This window comes from Schistocerca serialis, chromosome 8, assembly GCF_023864345.2.
Source record: "Schistocerca serialis cubense isolate TAMUIC-IGC-003099 chromosome 8, iqSchSeri2.2, whole genome shotgun sequence".
NCBI classification, from domain to species: domain Eukaryota; kingdom Metazoa; phylum Arthropoda; class Insecta; order Orthoptera; family Acrididae; genus Schistocerca; species Schistocerca serialis.
Window position 1 is genome coordinate 281,707,542 of NC_064645.1, and position 22,770 is coordinate 281,730,311.

The 22,770-nt window shown below is 38.4% G+C and overlaps 1 protein-coding gene across 3 annotated transcripts in view; it reads left to right on the forward strand.

Moving 5' to 3' along the window:
* The window catches only part of LOC126416306 (polyphosphoinositide phosphatase), a 181,799-nt gene that overhangs the window by 153,551 nt on the left and 5,478 nt on the right, over positions 1–22,770 (forward strand). For all 3 annotated transcript variants that reach the window (XM_050083966.1, XM_050083967.1, XM_050083968.1), the window contains 3 exons: positions 4,150–4,477; positions 6,856–7,011; positions 17,065–17,244. In XM_050083966.1, the coding sequence (XP_049939923.1) occupies positions 4,150–4,477; positions 6,856–7,011; positions 17,065–17,244 (664 nt within the window). The remainder of the gene's footprint in view (positions 1–4,149; positions 4,478–6,855; positions 7,012–17,064; positions 17,245–22,770) is intronic.

The window sequence follows — 22,770 nt, forward strand, 5'->3', positions numbered from 1 at the left end:
TTCAGGAATAATGACCTAGTCCCTTTGATGGAGAATCACGCTAAACTACCATTATTGATGACTCATTGGAGGAATCCATTACCCAGCCAGCAATGTGTCATGAATTGACCGAGAACAAGTTCAGTGAGTGCCGACCATTATGTGTCAAATATTGATGAAGATACATTTTTTAAATGTTTAGCACAAAGGACATTCACACTGTGTGTCAGCTGTCACATACACATCACAAGCAATAATAGACTATGGAAGATTGGAGCTCCACATTGATGAATCTAGTCCAGCAAGTTCATGCAACAATTATTCAGGGTGATTGTCTACCATTACAGACATACTTATCCCACCCGTTTCCAATGAAACAATTTCTAGTCAACAGCCTGGATTCTCAGTTAAACTGTGAAGCTCTAATCAAATGCTAAACAGTACTCAGCCTCACAAAAGACATAATATGCTAGCAATAATTGTGATTATACTATGTGGACAAGGAGGAGTGCTCTAGGTCACCAGTTGCCATGAACAGCCACAACTCTCATGTAAGGATATTTGCATAGGGATAATTGAACCTATTCAGGAATAATGACCTAGTCCCTTTGATGGAGAATCATGCTAAACTGCCATTATTGATGACTCATTGGAGGAATCCATTACCCAGCCACCAATGTGTCATGAATTGACCGAGAACAAGTTCAGTGAGTGCCGGCCATTATGTGTCAAATATTGATGAAGATAAATTTTTTAAATGTTTAGCACAAAGGACATTCACACTGTGTGTCAGCTGTCACATACACATCACAAGCAATAATAGACTATGGAAGATTGGAGCTCCACATTGATGAATCTAGTCCAGCAAGTTCATGCAACAATTATTCATGGTGATTGTCTACCATTACAGACATACTTATCCCACCCGTTTCCAATGAAACAATTTCTAGTCAACAGCCTTGATGCTCAGTTAAACTGTGAAGCTCTAATCAAATGCTAAACAGTACTCAGCCTCACAAAAGACATAATATGCTAGCAATAATTGTGATTATACTATGTGGACAAGGAGGAGTGCTCTAGGTCACCAATTGCCATGAACAGCCACAACTCTCATGTAAGGATATTTGCATAGGGATAATTGAACCTATTCAGGAATAATGACCTAGTCCCTTTGATGGAGAATCATGCTAAACTGCCATTATTGATGACTCATTGGAGGAATCCATTACCCAGCCACCAATGTGTCATGAATTGACCGAGAACAAGTTCAGTGAGTGCCGGCCATTATGTGTCAAATATTGATGAAGATAAATTTTTTAAATGTTTAGCACAAAGGACATTCACACTGTGTGTCAGCTGTCACATACATTCTAGTCTGGATTGGAGACAATTCAAAGCACATGACATGGTGTGGATTATCATATCAACATTGGATGTTTCGTACATGGATATCACTGTGGCTGTAGTAAGGCTACCCAGCCACCATCTTCATGGAAACTGAATGCAAACAGTACCTTCCTCTAAGAGTTTGTATTGCTAAGGTGTGAAAAGATACAAAAGCATCAGTGTGTCAGATGTGCAATAGGCATCCAGCAGTGGTTTTAATATGCCCTGACTAAATCCAATTAAATGGCTAAAGAGATTTGACCTTGTCTCTAAATACAACAGTTGGGTTGACCCAGTATGTTGTCCTGGACAGTGAGAGTTCATCAGATACAAAGGTATCATCAGGAGTGCCCAGGGAAGTCTGATAAGACCACTCTTGTTCTCTCTCTACCTATAAACGGTCTTTTGGGGAGGGTGAGCATCAATCCGCAAAAGTTTGTGTATGACACCATAGTGTATGGGAAAGTGTCATAGGTGAGTGACTGTAGGGTGATACAGATAATTTGTACAGCATTTGTGCTTGGTCTCATGAACGACAGCTTGCTCTAAATATGTAAATGTGTTAGTTAATGCACATGAATAGGAAAACAATCCTCTAAAGTTTGAATATAGTATTAGTAATATGCTGCTTGACACAGCTGTGTCCAATAAATTTCTAAATGTAACATTGCAAAGCAACAAGAAATGTAACAAGCATGTAAAGTTGATTGTAGGGAAGAAGAATGGTCAACTTCATTTTACTGGGAGGATTCTAGGAAAGTGTAGCTTATCTATAAAGGACACTGCCTACAGAACACTTGTGCAACCCTTTCTTGTGTAATGCTATGTCCAGGATCTCCACCGGATTTGATTAAAGGAAGAACCAGAAGCAATTCAGTGGTGGGCTGCTAGTTTTGTTAGTGCTTGGTTTGTCCAGCACCCAAGTATTACAGAGATACTGCTTGAACTCAAATGGGAATCCCTGGAAGGAAGAAGACATTCTTTTCATGAAACACTATTCCGAAAATTTAGAGAATCAGTATTTGAAACAGACAGCTGAATGGTTCTAATGCAACCAGCAGGCATCTCTTATAAGATCTACAATACAAGATAAGAGAAATTAGGGCTTGTGTGGGAGCATATGGACAGCCATTTCTCTCTTTCTATTTGTGACTGGTATGGGAAATGGAGTGACTATTAGAGATATAAAGTACCCTTCACTGTGCACCATATGGCAGCTTGTAGAGTATGTAAGCAGATGTACATTAGGTGCTTTCCCAGTGTCTACTTTTAATTGAACAGTACAGCCCAGCAGTGGTTTCAGAAACAGCCAAAGATTAACTGAAGTATAGTGCTGAACACTAGAGGGAGGCAGCACATATTGAAAATTTCGTGGTGGCATTAGACAGCGAACCCAGACATGATACAAGCTGGAAAAGTTCTACACCTAGTGTATGGTGTGGCTGAGGATAACTATCGATCACTGTTTTTGAAGGATGTGCATACATAACAAGGCAATGTACCAGAAAAGAGTAGCAGAAAGGCATTCAAGAGACTTTTAAATGTTATATCAGTGGTAGTCCCCTCATATGGCTAATATAGCAAACAGTCAAAGAAGAGTTAGTGTGGAAGTCAGATATCCAGACGTAACAGTGTAGAATGGAAGTGGCATCACTAATTACTAATTCAAGAAGAGGTTTGTCAATCATTGGCACCAATCAACTGTGGACCTTGGACACCGAGGATAACCATTGTGATTGCTATATTGCCAAACAACAACCTCTAAGCAAGAAATCAGACAACCTGAAGTGGATTTTTATATCTATCCAGAAGATTAAATTATAAAAAAATTATTAATTTGCTACTTTAGACATACTGAATTGTATGTCACTAGTCCAGTGTCACCTTACAAGGATGATGATCCTGCATTGGGGAGACAAAAGCATAGATATGTTTTCCACACCATTTTTGTGAAACCCTATTACAGTTCTGAAGTGCAAATCAAAGATAAAAAGTCTTATGATGCTAGGTACATGAATACCTATTCAAAAATCACTTTGTCATATTGAGAATAACCCTATTTTAATACTGCAGTGATCGCAGGAATGTGAGACCACTACCTGAATGTGAGGAACCTCCAGTGCCACTACATGAAGGACAATTGACTAGATCTAGATGCAAGAACCTACAGTCCACTCGAAAACAACAGGTCCTTGCTTTCTGAGAAGGGGAAGCAATGATGCAAACTGTGCATTATCAGAAATGCTGTTGTGGTTATAGTTGCTGGCTGCCAAAGTTCCTGTCACAGACTTAATTTCTGTCTCCAGCAAATTTTTATCATTCAGCATTTGTGATTTCTGGAAGGTTATGTGACTTAACTATTTGCGTAATATTGAAATTTTCTATGTAAGGACAAATAGGACTACTCTCTACTAAGGCTGACTGCTCTGCTCTGTGGGTAGTTTCTGTGTGTACTCAACAGACATGCTTTCAGTATGAATTGTTAGTTCTTGTTGAAAACCATGCTGTCATTATTGGTACTCTAATCTGTGGTGTACATCACTTTATTATAGTATGAAAGTTTTTATCTGTGTTTATAATACTGTAAACAGAGTTCCTTGTATGGTAGAGTACTTGATATTTCTTGCTTCTCATTTCATCCTCTTCCATAAACTGACTTTTTCTTATAACCATTGCACTATGTTGTTTCCTGTGTAGTATTTTTTATGTAATTCTATATTTCATACTTGCCATAGTTGTGATATATAATTATTTAATTAAATAGAGCAAAATATTTATGTACAGATGCAGAGAAACAACATACAATCAACCTGTTTCTGGGGTTATTTGTACCTGATGAGAGTCGGCCTCCTATATGGGAAATGGCAACTGACTACTATTTGCATCACAAGCTAGACATTCCAAATAAACGTGCACGCAGCCAGTGGTGGGATACAAGTGCAGTGCAGTTCCTTCCACGTGCATATGAAGAAGTGAATAAACGCTGCCGTCAGTTAGTACCCATTTCAAGTCCACATGATGAAGCTGTTGACAGTTATGCTGACTATTATCGCCCCCATGAACTGAGTGTACTGTGCAGCACTTTTGCTTTCAAAATTAGCCATTCTGTAAGGTAAGTAATAATCATTTTTGAATATTTGCCATTTATTGGTCTGATGCACAAACATTTCCCATTTCTCCAAATTAAAAGAAAAGGAAAGAAAAATGAGGAGAAATATTGATTAAAGATGATGTGAATATTTTTTTAAAGTTGTTACTAAATGTAGCAATGGAAAATTTCAGATTGAATGCAATATATGTGTGCTCAGCAAATAGAAGAGGTTCTGGGAACAGTCAGAAAAATTGTTAAGCATTCAAAGTCCTTCTTCAGAGCTAACAAACTAGCACATATAATTCACGCACATAATACCACTTTTTTCAGTTCTGCTATTTGACAGGGATGAGTAACAGTCTTGGCTGTGGTCATTAATGGGAAAGTGTAGGATACATAGAATGGGGAGAAGACTAGGAAAGATCGTGCTGAAGAGAAACAGTTGTACTGTAACAATTGCTATCCCATTTCATATCATTCTATCTGTTTTTTATCTCCCTGTGGCAGTCATATTCATTTTAGTATTGCTGATGGTATCACATCCCACATCCAATGTACCTGTTTCTCAGTCAAGATCAAGTCTTTTACTTTCAGTTTCTCCAGTTTGTTATCATATCCCCATGTTGTCCATTTCTACATCCATACACACAGTATCTAATCCTTTGTTCATCAAGCCCACTGCAATTCTAAATATATGATTTACTAATAATTTTTTGTTATTTCTTATTGCTATGCATTTTCTCCTCTGATTTCTGTGATACAAGTAGCCATTCACTTATTTTAATATCACTAAATTACTGTATGAGCAGTGGAAGATCTAGAATGGGGTAACAACTTGAATTAGAATAGATTGCTGCTCACCACATTGAGGAGATGCTGAGTGGCAGACTCGTGCCACACAATGCCTCCTCTATGTAGTGGGTAGCAATCTGTTCTAATTCATATAATTTATTCATCGCCGTGACGTCTTTGAAAACCATCACTTTCGATATTAGGTATCAGGGAGACATCTGTTTCTTCATTTAGTTTATGAAGAAATTTTAACCATACGTAAATGCTGTCAGTGCCCAAGCACTTGTTGATAACACAGGATCTAAAATTGGGGATAACAGTGCAAAAGCAGAAATGTTTCTTGAAATGTACCTTTAACAAGGAAATACAGAATGACTATTCCAGTTTAATTCACACACAGTTGGAAAGATGGGTGATATATACGAGGGTTGTAATTTAAATAGTGGCAACTTTATTTATTCACAAACGATACAAAAGAGTTACATGTTTGCACCTATTACTGTCCTTCAGAATAGTCACCAGCATTGTGTAGAACCTGCTGCCAGTGATGTGGAAGGCGTAGTATACCGTTAGCAGAGCCTGTTCTATTGATGGTGCAAATGGCGGTCTGCTACCTGTGAAATCTCTGGAACAGTTCTGAAGTGAATGCCACAAAGTGGTTCCTTCATCTTCATAACCAAATCAAAGTCACAAGGACTTAAGTACAAGGAGTATGGTGGATGGTACAGTACTTCCCAGTCCCATCGGAGGAACAGAGCAGCCATAGCTTGTGCTGTATGCGCCCGCACATTGTCATGCAAATTGATTTGTGGATTGTCCAGAAAGTGTCGGTGCTTCTTTCGAATAGCTGGTCACAGGTGACTTTAGTCCTTGTGACTTTGATTTGATTCTGAAGATGAAGAAACCACTTTGTGGCATTCGCTTCAGAACTGTTCCAGAGATTCGACAGGCAGTAGACTGCTCCATTTCACACCATCAACATACAGAACAGGCTCTGCTAACGGTGTACTACACCTTCCACATCACTGTCAATGGGTGCTACAAAACGCTGGTGACTACTTTGAAGGACAGTAACAGGTGCAAACATGTAGCTCTTTTGTATCGGTTGTGAATAAATAGTTGCCACTATTTAAGTTCCAACCCTTGTAGATAATAATGTCACTGATGTTGGGAAATGCCTAAAATAATTAAAATTAAGCAAGGTTCTAGGGCACGATGGAATCCCTGTCAAAGCCTATGCATAGTTTGTAGCTGAATTAGTCCATTTTAACCATAATATGTCATGGATAGTTTGAAAAGAAGGTCAAACCTGTTGACAGGAAGGATGGAGAAGTGATCACAAGACTGTCATCTGATCTCAGTTACATATGTTTGACAGAATTGTGCAATGTTAATGGTAGTATATGTAAATACCTCATAGATTTGTGTACTGTTCTTGCTGTGGATGGCTGAAATATCAGTTCTTGTTTTGTGTGTATTTCAAATATCCATCTTTTTCATCCTAATGCATTTCATGCTTTTATTTTAGTTTAATATTTTCTCCGATCTGGGAGATATAAAAGGTATATTTTATCATGTATTAATCTTACTGGGTGTTTATTTTATAGGGATTTTATGCCAAATTTTACAACAAACTTTAGTCCATTTGCTGTGCGTGTTCGACCAGGACGCCGCAGAGAAGAAATGGGAGCCAAAGGAAGTTCTATGAAAAACCCATCTCTCTCTGGTCAGAGCTCTAGTAGTTCCACCACATCGAGTGCAAGGTAAGTGATAGTCTTTCTGAAAGTATTCGAAATAGGCCTTCTGCAAATGTTAAAAATTTGCAACATACTGAAACAAAGAGAAAAATGTTCACGAGCTATCTAGAGAAAATTCTTGAGTAAACAGATTAACTTGTAAGAAACATGAATTTTGTAGTCTAGGAATCTTTCTAGCTCCTTAAAACGGTTATGACAGAGTAGCTGCCCATAGTGGTATTGATACTGTTTTTTTTTTAAAGAGAATTATGCTTCTGCATTAGTTTTGATAAAGTGTATCTAAACTGACTTTTTCATCACAATGCTGTTCAGTAGAGGAGCACATTGATGTTCCTCTTCTCCACTTTGGAAAACCCTACCAAAATTCTCTGTTTGTAGATACTGTTTCTGTATCATATTGTAAGACATAAAAAAAAAACAGTATGGCCACGATGAACCAAAGTTTATTCTTCATCCACATACAAGTGAACAACATTTGAGAACATAGACACAAATATATAAATGATCCAGGCACTGACACAAGCCGTTTCTAACCCTGAGTATGAACACAATATGAGAGTGAGTTCCTGCTGCATTATTGTTATAAAATGGACAACTCCAGTAGACAGCGTGGCAGATGCTGTACCGTGTGCACAAGTTGTGTGGCCTACCAAGGGGATCCTCTGGAGGCTGGTCCATGCAGATGCCATTGGCAGAACATTTGAACTGTATCACACCTGCAGCCTAGTGCTGCAGTGCATTGACAACTATTACATAAAGGGTTATAGCACCCCTCTCCCCTTGGGGAAAGGATGCTCCACTGAGGCTTGTGTCAGGGTGAGTGTTGGAACACCTATGGCCTCTCTGGCAGACATTACAAGTAGTGATGGCAGCAGCAGAAGGAGATCCCAGGCTGGAATCAATTATTAGGGGCAGAACTTGCACATCCATGGACATGTGCAGCAGCCCCCCCTTCCCCCCTCCCCCCCACGTAGTCTCAGGTAACTGAAGCTACACTGCAAACAGCATCACCAGTACATGGTGGGAGTGGTGACTGGGTGGGGGGTAAGGAGGAGGCTGGGGCGGGGAGAGGGAGGGATAGTAGGGTATGGGTGGGGGACAGTGAAGTGCTGCTGGGGAGTGTGCAGGGACAAAGTGGAGAGAGGGTAGGGCAGCCATGTGCAGTCGGGAGTGTTGTGCGTTTTGGCAGGGAACAAACCACATATTTATGCTTAGGGGGAGCTGTAAATTGCCCCAAAATTTGATTATGCTGCTTATAGTAACTTGCCAAGTGTTGAGTAACAGGATACAATGCCGAAGATGCCAAACCCACGTAAGATTGTGAATTCAGTAAAGTCACGGCTGCACCCACATCCATTTGTAGTCTGAGCTCATTGCCCATCACTCGCACTTTGATAAACTGTTTGTTATGATTTGTAAACATTGAAGACACACAATTAACATCCATTTCCATGTCTGCAGGAGGAGGTTGGGAACTACATACAGATGCTATATGTATTTTTCTCCTACAGTTGTTGCTAGTCATCTAGCACTTAGGCCACAAGGTCGTGTCATGTTGCACAAAAGAGTATGCACAAGATAAGAGGATTGAAAAGACACACACACTGGCCACTCAGCTATGTACATGGATTTTATAGCTTCAGTGTTGTACTATAAATTAATGATACTATTTGTAATATGGTTGTTGGATTCTGCAGGTGTTTTTAACTACAATAAAACACAAAAGGATGTTATTAAAACTGTTTGTAATCTTAAAATAATTATATATTGGTTTAAATTTTAGTAGAATTTTACACTGTTTGTTTGAGCTAAATGGTGCACAGACCCTCAACCTGGAATTTCTCAACACACAGAATTGGAAAATTGATTGATGACATTAAATTCAGTTGTTAAGCAAATTCTTTAGAGCCAACTTGACAATAACTCAGTTCCACATAATAGCCAGCCTCATTTTAACCACTGTATAGTAAAAGAATTATTCCTCTCTGACTTTATTATTAAAACTGTCTTTAAGTGTCTTTCAGACTTATGTTAGTGTTAGGTTTGTAAAAGAATCCAAACTGTGGCAAACTGCTCACTAGTACCACTGTTTTTCCCAGTTGTCATATCAGAACTTTTGACAAAGAACATCCATTGTCCATGGTACAGGACTACATGTCATCCCAAGATGTATTCAAGATTCCTTATCTGCTCTATATACCCTAAAGCCCCACCAGAAATGCAACAAATATTTTCAACTCTCAGAATGCTCAAATTGTTTCCTGAATAAACCCATCAATCACAATTTCAGTGGAAGATGATACAATTCTGCTGCTGCATACTGGGGCATGGAAAAAGAGATGTAAACAACATTCCTATAGAGTGCTGGCATAGTATACTTATACTACTGTAATAAGTAGGTATAACTTTTACTCAAACAATACACAGAACTTCATCAATACTTTTAGAAATATGATTCCAAAAAAAAGTAGCTAACTGAGGTCAAGGTTGCTTCAGATGTTTGAAATCCCATCCTTCAGCTGAAAGCTTGTGGCAGTCTTTTCGTTGAGTCTGTCTGTGACTGAATATCCCCTCTATATGGTAAGTAGCTATCTTTTCGTAGTCTTGTCAATATATGCATCAGCTATAGAAGAAGTAGAAAAGAGAGAAATTGTACGCATGGTCTCTGATTTGATATAGCTAAAATTTAATTAACCAAGGTACATATTAAAAATGGCGTATGTCAAATAAAAGAATGAAAGGGGTAAATGTAAGATACAACATTTGAAACAGTAAATTTTAGGGATATTTTCAGAGGAAGATTAGATAGCAGTACAAGAAACCAAACAAATGATGGAGAACAATATTGGAACGCTCTCAGAACAGTATGACTGAAAATAATGAATGAGGTACTTGGACCAAATTAAAAACAAGGATTAAACATTTGGACTGAGAAATTAAGGGAACATTATAAATAAAAACAAACAAGATAAATTAAGGTGTTTAAATAACAAGGTAATTGAAAATTCTGAGGGGATTCTTGAACCAAGCAAACGTAAAGCTTTGAGCAGTGTTAAGTGATTAAAAGTTGACATGACTAGAGTGCAAAGATTTGGATTTAAAATTTTTCAGAAATTAACGGGGTGAAACAATATGTCAGGCCAGAATATTTGTTATATTGGATGAAGGGTGAATCAGTTATTACAAATAGATGTTTACTAGTGGAGAGGAACCACATTACACAGATTGTAAGACAGTCAATGCATTACACAAATATAAATGTGGTGGAAGCACTTGAGAATGATAAAGTTAATTTACCCATGGTGAATGCTGAATTCCATGGCCATTGTTCTATTAAAACTGTTGTGATCTCCCTCAGAAGTTGATAGTATCAACATTGAAGGCAAAAACTATGCAATCCTAAAATGGGAAGAGAGATTTCTACAACTATTAGATTATATTCAAAGCTATGAGCAAATTTAGTATGAATGGAGAATGCTGAACATCATTGATATATATGAGAAATTCAGTAGAAAGATTTTCAAAATAACAGGGACATGGCACAATTGAATATGTGTATGAACCATAATTAAATCACAATTGCAACTGGCAGAAGAAAACATACTGCAGAAAGAAAAACATGGATTCAGAAAGGGAAAGTCATCTACTGATGGCCAATATTTGTAATTTCGAAAAAGTGGGGAAAAGATCTTCCTGTGTTTGTTATTTTTTCAGTTATGAAAAACCATATGACAAGGTCAACAGACAAAGATTATGGAAGATATTAGAGCCATATGACATGCTAGATCATTTTTAAAAAATGACATTAAGTCTCTTTAGGTTAATACAATCATAATCATTAATAATTATTTCCTAAAAATTTATCAAAGACCTAAACAAAGATTTTTCTTTTATACTTTTTAACATTTATATGATACAGTCACACAGAAATAACACTTGTGTAATACAATCACACTGGAATGGGAACAAAAATACCAATTTGGTCAAAATAAGTAAATAGTATTAATATAATAGAGGGAAACATTCCACGTGGGAAAAATATATCTAAAAACAAAGATGATGTGACTTACCAAACGAAAGCGCTGGCAGGTCGATAGACACACAAACAAACACAAACATACACACAAAATTCAAGCTTTCGCAACAAACTGTTGCCTCATCAGGAAAGAGGGAAGGAGAGGGAAAGACGAAAGGATGTGGGTTTTAAGGGAGAGGGTAAGGAGTCATTCCAATCCCGGGAGCGGAAAGACTTACCTTGGGGGAAAAAAGGACGGGTATACACTCGCGCACACACACACACACACACACACATATCCATATATGGATAATGTGGCAGTGGTTTATAGACTCAGGGCTACAAGGCTTACTGAATTGTTTTGCATACTTGGATGACATCCTCATCTGTTCAGAAACACTAGAGGAACACGAGTGTCTGGCCGCACACAGTATCATCCTAAATGTTTCTAAGTGTGTGTTTGATCAAACTGAAGTACTTTCTTGGGCCATCAAATTTCATTGGTGGGATCATGCACCCTACCAGAAAAGGTCGGGGCCATATTAAATACTCCACATCTGGTAACGGCACAGGAACTACACAGATTTCTTGGCATGCTCAACTTATACTGCTGCCACCTACTGCAGGCAGTCGAATTGCAGGAGCCACTCACAGCTGGACTGACCAGTCCAAAAGCAAAAGGCAAAGCACTCTTGCATTGGACACCGTCAGTGACTGATGCATTTGGAGCTCCCAAAAAGACATTGCGGACGCTGCACTCCTTGCTCATCCAGCGGCAGATGCATCCTTGTCACTAGTAGTGGATGCTAGCCAGGCAGTCATTCAGGCTGCACTCCAACAGTAGATAAACAAGACATGGCAACCCCTTGCCTTTTTCTCAACTAAGCTAATGCCAGTGCAATGACATTGGATCATGTATGACAAAGAATTGTTGGCCATTTACACTGTGATAAGGTATTTCTGTGCGCAACTGGAAGTGAGAGTGTTTACGATATATACAGACCTTAAACCCCTCAATTATGCCTTCTGCCAAAACAATGACAAGTGCTCACTGAGACAGTTTAACCAATTTGAATTTAAAGCACAATTTTTTACAGATTTCCAGCATGTTTCGGAGCTGAATGACATTGTTAATGACTGCTTATCATGCACTGGTGCCATCACGGAGACTGTGTGCAGCAATCTGATCAGGAGCTCTGCAACCTACTCAGAGATAGTGAGGCAGGGCTTCAACTCAAACTCATAAATGTGCCAAGAAAAGATGTGCAATTATACTGTGACACCACCACACAAAAGACTCACCCATATGTGCCAGCAGAGCTCTGCAAGCACGTCTTTCATGGCCTTCGCAACCTGTGTCACCCAGGAATCAGGGCAACCACTAAACTTATCTCTGTGCATTACGTATGGAATAGGCTACAGAAGGATTGCCAGCAATGGGCTTGCACATGCCTAGGCTGACAGTGTAGTAAAGTTTCATGCCATGTCCATGTGCCCATCATAAACTTTCCAGAGACAATTAAGAAATTTGCCAGTGTTCACACTGACATCATGGGACACATGCTGCTGTCAGCTGGGCAACACTATTTGCTAACAATCATAGACAGATTTATGCGTTGGCCAGAAGTGATCTCAGTGGACAACACCTCCACAGAGAGGCTGGCAGTGGCATTTGTGTCTCAGTGGGTTGCATGTTATGGTCATCCACTATACATTACTACCGACCAAGGATGCCAGTTCAAGTTGGAGCTACTCGTGCATCTCAGAAAGTTCTACAGTGCAACCCATCATTCTGCCACCAGCTACCCTCCGGTCAGCAATGGTATGGTGGAGTGATGGCATAGATCTCTTAAGACGGCGGTCATGTGTTATGACTCCAAGTAGACCGTAGCCTTACCATTTGTTTATCATGGTTTATGGCAAGACACTGCAGCTGGAGAATTTGTCGATATACTTGCCTCGATGGAGGACGATTCACATTGCTGGATTTCATAGCGCAGCTGAGATAGCGCATCTCTCAAATCCAGCCCTGGCCAGCATCACATAATGGCTCACAACCAAAATTTGTGCCAAGAAGTTGTCTTAACAGTACCACGTCCATGCTCCATAGAGATGGCTTCAGACCAGCACTTACGCCTCCTTATACTGGCAGCCCCCACCATGTTGTGGACCAATCTGACAAGACATTGGACATTTTAATCACTGGCAAATGGCACACCATTTCCACTGACTGTGTAAAGCCTGCATTTGTTTTAGAAATTCACTCACTACTCCCCAGCCATGTCACCTGCCTCAGCTGTTGTCTGAAAATGATTGGCTGCCTTCCATCTCTCCAGTGCCTCTGCCACTATGCCAAACAAGGTCTGGTCATCATGTAAATTTTCCTTCAAGATTCTGAGATGATGCCAAGCCTGGTGGGCGCTGTGAGGCTCTGCTTCTACATGGGGTCTGGTGTGATGACTGTGTGAGATTTTGCTATTGGTATGCGTGATCAGCTGATCACCACCTTGTGTCAAGGAGTTGATACGCCTGCCAGTTGGAGCACTGCCTCGCACTTATTCCCTGCTACACTGTGGATGCTCTATGAATTCTGTAATTTAGTAATTAATTATTCTGTTGTTATTGGTTAGTAACTAGTTCTTCCAATACCGTTGAAGGAAATAAATGTTCATATTCTCTCTCCTATTTGAGTTTATTACACAGAGTAGCTGGAAGTGACTTACGTTAACTGAGAGTAATGAACTGTTGAATACAATTACTGTTACCATAGTCCATATGCTGAACATGTAAAAGTAAGTCACAGTCTCCTGTCCCTATGAGATCGGCAACAAAGTAAATATGAGCTACTTCATAGCTTTCAGAACTAGAAATTTCTTCCTCAGGGAGAAGAGAGAGATAAGTTTGGAATGTTAAAAGATAGGGTAGGTCACTCAGAACTCAGAATGAGAGGGGCCCACATGAATTATAGACCTGAAATTTACTATGTGTCCAACTTTTACTTTTATGTGGGGCTGTCAGCTGTACTATATATTTTGCCCCCCGAAGGTGAGTTTAGGCCAGAATTTCTTTCTTACAATCTGGTAGTTTTCTCTGTTGAAATATCAATTTACTTCAACAGCCCAGATTCAGAGAAAAACACACAAAAATACAATGGAATGAATGAATATATAAAAGGATATTTGGGGAAAAATATGAAGAAAGAGCCAAGAACAAGATTTCATAATGTTGTATCAAAACCTGCAATTCAGTATGCAATTAGAACATAGATTCTGAAAGTCAATGATAAAATAAGATTAGTTTTATGGTAAATGTGAATTTGAAAGGTGAAATTACAAAATGTTGACAGAAATGACTTGGAACTGTAAGAGTTTCTCAGAAGATGTGAAAGAGTACCAGCTAAATGTTCCAGTCTCACTAGGACTACCAGTGCTAGAATTCCATTGCACACCAACAGGCTGTGGGACACAGTCCATAAAACCGTGAAGGGAGCAGTTCTTCTCGTGACTTCTCAAAGGAAGGTTTAACACATCCCTTGTTTTGCAACAACAACAACAACAACAACAACAAAAGCAAAAACAACAATTGATAGTATTGTATATTAGATAACTACACACAATCAGTAAACAGTTGAAATCTTTATTCTACAAGTTACATTTTTTCTTAGTCACCTCCCTCCTTCTATCTCTCATCTTTCTTCACCTCTAACCTTTCCATTTTCCTTTCTCTTTACTAATACTACTGGTACTATTACTACTTTTGCCCAAGTTCAGTACAGGGGCTTAAGACTCGTACAGTTTCAAAGGCTCTGATTTGTGTTAGAGATGTTAAAGCAATAAATATTTGGAGAATATGTCTGCAACATAAATGCAATTCTCGTATCCAGTCCCACTCTTCTATCGGATGTGGACATGTGACCTCTGGGCAATGTACTATTAGTGGAATGTGGCTCCAAGTGAAAGCAGGGAGGCTAGGCGTAAATTCCTGATATTATAAACAAGGGATCATCCATCTACAGTAGAATCGATGTGGACATTAATGTTCCCATACTGTAAAAATCTTCACTTTTAAGAAACTGAACAAGAAACTTCAGAACCAATATAACAGACTGGGAACAGCAATGAATATTTTCTCTTGAATAAACAGCTGCAGATCTCATTACTTTGCTGAAAACTGATGGACTTCATTAAAAGAAGGGTAATATGGGAAATATTTTCATCTGTTAAACATGGAGAAGAGTGGAGACAGTGAACAAGGAAGGAGTCTTACGTTCTGGTGGATGGACATTGGATTACAAACATCATGAGAAGAAAGGGGATCCAGTGACTGCTCATATGATAAGGCAATACTCAAGAGGTATGATAGAGGGAAAACCACCACATGATTGTATTGGTGGTGTGAGCTGGAAAATGCCATAACACATCTGGACAACTTAAAGAGTTTGAAGGCACCAGCTTTAGATCTTTGTATCTGGAGACAATTAGTCTTATTTCTTTCTTTTTTTTCAAAATTATGTTTATTTTCATTCAGTCACCCAGCAGATATGTATATGAAAGTTAAGTTTATTTATCATTTTGCAAGGGATTCCTGTAATGTTCTGTAAGAAATCTCCCGTTACATCTCCTAAGGAACCAAGTGCAATAAGCAAGTTGTTTTAATCATTTCAGTTTACTTAACTGTCTGATAATTAAATTTATTCATTCTTTTTCTATAGCATATGTTCCACAGAAGTTTCAGTATTATGAGATGGAAAGTTTCTACTCACCTTACGGTAGAGATGCACAACAAAAAGACTTTCATAATTATGGTTTCGGCCATTAAGGCCTACGTCAACAATAGGCATTCACAATTATGGTTTCAGCCATTAAGGCCTATGTCAACAATAGGCGCGCGCACACACACACACACACACACACACACACACACACACACACACACACACACACACACACACACACACACACACACAAACGCTACTCACACGCACGACTGCAGTCTCAGGCAACTGAAACCACACTGTGTGCATCAGCATGATGGGAGTGGCGACTGGGTGGGGGTAAGGAGGAGGCTGGAGTGGGGAGGGGGAGGGATAGTATGATAGTATGATGGGTGTGGTGGGCAGTGAAGTGCTGCAGATTAGACTGAGAGCAGGGGAGAGGTGGGGAGGGGGGGGGGGGAGGTAACGAAAAAGGAGAGGAATAAAAAGACTGAATGTGGTGGTGGAATGACGGCAGTGTAGTGCTGGAATGGGAACAGAAAAGGGGCTGGATGGGTGAGGACACTGACTCATGAAGGTTATGCCAATCTGCGACTCAGCAGCTCCACTGCATGGTGAGTAGCAACTTTCCTTCTCAAAATATTGTTACATTACGTCCTGGATTCCCACAAAACTTTCATTTTCATATAGCATAGGCTTTAGTTTGTTAAGCCTTAATATAGTAAAAATTACAACAAAGATGTTAATGCAGGACTTTGGTGTACATAGAAGCAACATTTCAACAATTAAATGATAGTTTAACCTCATTTTCTATATTGCTCATATTGATATTGCAACAGTATAACAAACATTATGAATGTACTATTAGCAGTGGTTTATTTTTTATTTGTGTTGGATTGTAAGGTATCCATCTACTGCACTTTTTTTTAAGAAAAAGATTCTCATATAACATCAACTAATTCCATTTCTGTTATCATCGGTTCTAAAAGTATTTTTTCTTCAGCAACACCTGTTATTTAACATAACCATTGACCATCCTGCTCAGTAGTGGTTCTTTTATGGCAAAAGTCAATGAACCAAAACAACTGTTGTTCTTGAAGGAAATGTGTTCCTGCATTCCTGCTTTCAAAGAACTGACTATTTTTTGGACCCACAATACAGCCATGAAAAATGGATAATTGTTTTGCCAATACTATACTGATACTGCTAGACTTCTACACATTGTGCTTGTTTTCACTGATACATATATGTTCTCCACTATGTTATGTTCCTCTTTATGATACTGTGGTTGTATTGTGGAAATTACTGGTAATTTTGGCTTTTTATACAGCTCAACATCAGATACGGAAGAGTCAGAAGAAGAAGAGCATCGAAGTGACTCACAACCTACACCCTCCAAAGACAGTTCATCAGACTACATTACTTTTGAGACACTTTTTCCACCAATGAGACAAGTTTACGGGATGGAAATTGAAAATCCAAAGAAAGCTGATATTGCGCTATACAAAAGGTAAGTTCTAGCACATAGCTAAGTTGTTTTATTATGATATTAATATATTTAATTCTTATGCTCTAATCTACGATTAGCTGACTGCTTGTGTATGGCCAGCGTACATGTACTATCCATTTAAAAAAATGTACGAAGTTCCTGATGGACTGAAATGTATATTCTTGCTGCAGATTGAAAATATGATTTCTATGCCATGATGCAAAGATTCATTATTGGAGTTATTCCTGCTAATAACTGTCTCCAGTCAGATGTTTGTAGTCTGCAGTGCACCCAAAATAGTTAATTAGTTAGTTAAAAAAATATATCTAAAAACAAAGATGATGAGAAAATGTCTGATTGTGTCTGTGTATGTGCGGATGGATATGTGTGTGTGTGTGCGTGAGTGTATACCCGTCCTTTTTTCCCCCTAAGGTAAGTCTTTCCGCTCCCGGGACTGGAATGACTCCTTACCCTCTCCCTTAAAAACCACATCCTTTCGTCTTTCCCTCTCCTTCCCTCTTTCCTGACGAAGCAACCGTTGGTTGCAAAAGCTAGAATTTTGTGTGTATGTTTGTGTGTCTATCGACCTGCCAGTTCTTTTGTATGGTAAGTCTCATCATATTTGTTTTTAGATATATTTTTCCCACGTGGAAGGTTTCCCTCTATTATGTTCATATCATTAATTAGTTAGTTAGGTACATGTTCCATTGGTCAATCTCATGGTAACCGTTATGAAGTGGAATGTGTCAAATGCATAATAAATGCACACGTGAATGAAGCTGTTTTCTTTTTTCTTTTCTTTTTTTACAAAAAAGAAGCTTAAAACTTTTGTTACCTACCCCATGCACTTAAATGGCACAAAATACATATGTATTATATTTATTGATTTATTTATCCTATTCAAAATTTCATCTGTGGCATAGAAGGAGTTGTCAAGGAGGTATGATTTAAATTTATTTTCAGAACTGTTACTGCTGTCTGTCAGACATTTTATTTCGTCTGGTAGTTTATCAAAAAGTTTTACAGCAGCATATTTTACCCTTTTCTGTGCCAAAGATAGCTTAAGTAGAGGATAGTGTAAGTCTTTCTTTCTTCTGGTATTATAATCAGGAATGTCACTGTTGTTTTTAAAGTGGTCCATGTTATTGAAATAGAGAAATCTTTTCAGTCCATATGGCATGTAGTCATAACCAAGGTAGAACTGAACTAAAGGGGTTATAGAAAGGTAGCCATAAGGACCCATGAACTTCTGAGTGCTGCTTCTGGTCCATTCAAACATGTTCACTGGCTTAAGAACTCTTACTCTAAGATTCTACAAGTCTTATTACTCAGATGTATACTGTTAAAGACTAGATTTAGGCATCTTACATTTATAAATGTGCAATATTTCATAGGCACTGCTCAGAGAAATAAAAACCAATATTAAAAGTGAAAATTCTTTTGTGGGAGAACCTAAATCTTAAAGTGGTTGCATGGATTTCTCTGAGTGGTTTGGTCACAAATACAATTGAGAGACCATGCAAAGTGTTGTTGGTTGAGGTGGGGGGTGGGGAAGGTGAGTAAATCAAGCACAAACAAGAAAGTATTTATATAGAACACTTCCCTGAGATAGGCAGATTTTTAGAAGTTATGAAATGGATTTTAAGGGTGTTTGTAGAAATTCCATCTGGTACACTGTTGTATGTGATTGTACTTAACCAAGTTGTAGGAATAAAATTATACTTCTGTAGTAATCAGGGAAAGCAGTCTATATGATTTTAGTTCCTATCGCCCCTCCTATACTAAAAAGCAATTCAACAGCTGTTCAAGAACCATGGATCACTCAGTGTTTAAGCAGAACATTATAAATGCCTCATAGTGTGCATTCCTTCCCTGTCTTCATTGGTGGGATTATAATCACTTCATTCCAAAACTTTCAGCACTGCTCTAAGATCAGATGTTGTTGGAAAGATCAGAGACTGATCTGTACTGTTGTTAATGCAGTGTGATATGTTAGTGGTGTATACCAGGGACTGTATTGTGAGCTTCAGCTCTTACATTGTTATTTGAGGGAACATATATCTAAAGGCCCCATTAGATGATCAAACAATTTATCAAACTTTGCATGTTTGTCAAAATATTTGGCTGTGTCCTGCTTCATTTGATGTGTTTGTCAAACAAAGATGTTCAGTGTGTTTGAGAAAAATTTTAATGATGACAAATAGGATGGACTGTTACACTTGGGTTTGTCAATAACAAAAGCCATTTGCTTGCCAGACCATAAAAATGTTGATGTTTCACTATGCATTTTGAGCAAAAAATGTTATTTAATTGCTATTTCCCTCTTTATATTTTGTGTTTCCAAAACTGTGGAAACTAAAATCAAAGTAATATGTGTGCAAGAGCAAAAGATTGTAGGCCATTATCAAATTTTATACAGGAAAAAAGGTCAATATTCTACAACAACATAAATGATGGTGTAACAAAATAATATTGTCATTTTATACTTCATTTATTGCTTTACATATTTCCATAATAATGTCACTTGGTGTATAAGGTGCAATACAAGATACATATTTTAAATATTTGATATCTGGTCCAGTTGCCAGTATCTCGGAGTTACAGTCAGTTATTGGGAAACTGGAATAGTACTAAAACCAATGCAAGAAATACTTTGACTGCTTTGGTAGCCATTCACACTAGTGTCAAAATACTTCATGATATGATACACATGAGAACACCTTTAAAAGGGAGGTTTTAGTTTGACAAAGTTGCTTAATACATTTGTGTGCCTTAATCCAACATTCCTGCGGCTGTATTTCACTCTCAGGAGGTGGGATTCCTGTTTTTATCAAGTGCTTTGTGATGAAAATATTTTCTGAGCTGTGGCAAATGCAGAAGTTTAATAGCTCATCTATGGTCATTATATACAAAAGTTTCCACGGATGCATCTGATTAACTCTAGTACTCAATATTGTTGAAATGAAACAATTTACAGATTTCAGGAACTCATGACATGACAATTTCCTGATTTCTTTAATTATGTAGTATGGATCCATGGCATCACATTGAAAACAAGAGAACATCAAAAGTCCAGATCTAGAGCCATCAGACCATGCTCTACTGGTACTGTTCTAGTTAGGAGGAGGCCAGCCTTAATGTGATACTGCAGTATCCCCCACTACAATAAAAAGATAGGGGAAAGAACTGATGCAAACTGTTACTGTGCAATAGTTCCCACTCTGCATTGGTTTCAGGATATACTTGAAGGAATGGAAACTACTGGTGCAGGGTAGGTCTCAAGCATCTCCAAAAAGCATATATTAAAGATTGCACTAAGGAGTTGTAACCACCATGAAAATAATTACATGAATGAGGGATAAAGGGGATTTTGCCATTTTTATTAATAGTGCATACCACTTCTAGCATCTCCAACCCATCAACTACTTTACAAGCAGTTTGTGTACATTATAGGTTTACTATATGTTTCCTTTCTCTGCCTCTTTTTTATGAATCAGTATCTCAGGAGGCTCTCACTAACATCATCATACAACTTCCGTTACTGTTTTCCCTCTGGGAATTTTAATACTGTTGAGAGCTGCTTCATTTGAGGGCGCCTGTATCTTCTGATATGGGCGAGAGCACACGCTTTAATCTTATACTGATAAAGGTTTATTTAGTAGGAAATTCTCAATGTTGTACATGTTGTTAGCCACTTCCCAATGTGGATAAACCTGCCTGACAGTGCCTGAAGGAATATGACCCAGGTGATGTTCATCAACGTAAATTGGACACTGTACAGGAAATGGATGTGTTGGGACATAAAGAAAATGTTCAAAGATGAGCCAATCACATGACCTGTATGATCCACCATGGCAGTTATCCATGTATGCTGCAAGTCTTCCTGACACCATAGAGAACAACTTGTGGCAAGTGCCATTCTACAATCAATGACTGACATTTTGCTCTGTAAACATTGTAGAACAAACAACCTTCTGAGAACCTTGCAGCTTTTCAGATAGTAGGGCAAAATGTTACTCTACATTTAAGAAGAGGAAGAAGAGATTACGAAAGCAGTATCTGAAATCAGCCACTTCACTAAATGATCACATGTATGAGTAACATTCTTAAAGTTTTCAGGAAAAGTTGAGAATTCCAAATTAATGCAATAATGAGCAATCAGAGTCCCTGATCAGCCAAGGAGTCATTGCCCAGACCAGCGTTTCACTCAAATCACTACCACCATCAGAAGGGATACAGCTTTCCACTGCCACCGTGTAATTGCTGAAAGGCTGGACAAGACTTCAGCTCTGCCTGTAAATAATTTTACAGCCAACCACTTTGCCTTATGGGAACTGGACACAGCTTAATATCAGGTCATGACAAATTTGTCTCAGGGTATTGTACCACTTCACTGAGGAACTTGAAAAGATCTTCTTGACCATTTTAACTTAATATGGAAGGGGGGGGGGGGGGGGGGGGAGGGGGGAGGAGCAAAACTTCGACTCATGGAAAAAAGCTATGTTGATTCCCTTCTTGAAACCTTTGAACAATACCTGACTGCTGAGCTATTAGTTTTGCTGTTTTCACTGGTTGCTTGTGAATGACCTTGAAGAGTATGGTCAACCACTACTTTGTCTGGATGTAGTACACATGACACCTTAGTCAATTTCAGTGTGAATTGAACAGATACTGATTCACCTCTTATAAGTTGAGTCAACAGAAGGTCTCTATACAACAGGCTTATGTGCATGGCAATCAGTTGATAGGTGATCTTTTGGACTTTGAGAAGGTTTTGAATATTGCTCTGAGGTGTAATGTCCTTAGACAGGCTTCTGAAGATAATTTTTTGCCTTTTTATGTTTATTCCCCTCTTCATATTATTTTAGATACTTTGTCATGATGTTTTATCTAATTGCTTTGAATGGAGAAAGGCAACCCTCAGTTTATCAGTTTCAGCGACAATGTCTGTAATAGCTTTAAACAGTATTAAGCCTGCAGTAAAGGGACCCTGTCGGTGTTCTTTATTTGTGAACAGTTGTTCCATGTTTAATTCTTCTTCCAGACTTCTACCAAGTTCACAATGGGAGAAGATTATATTTAGGGAGATGGTGCAATGGTCAGACAGAGCAGGTTTTCAGATTTTGGCCGAGAAACGTGTGTTCTTTTTAATGGTCCACATCATATTTTTAATTTTCCATAACTTATATGAAGGGAAGTATTTTAAATACTTAGTACATTGGTGAGGAATACCAAATGACAACTCTGTTGTTCATCTTTTTAATTATTATGGAGGTGAAATTTTATATAGCCTTTTGGCTATATTTTAACATACGTATGTTGCAACATATAATTCAGTTGTCAATATTTCCTTCTGAAGAAGACCTTTTTATAAATGTTGAAACCATGGTAAAGGTGGTTTTAATAAACCTTACATTTTGCAACTGATTGGTTGGTTACTATTTCTACTAGATGATTTCATCCTACAGCTGCTGTTCCAGCCTTGTACAAAATTTTAAAATACTTGAAGATATTGGATGCTATCCATCATTAGAGAAATACATTGGC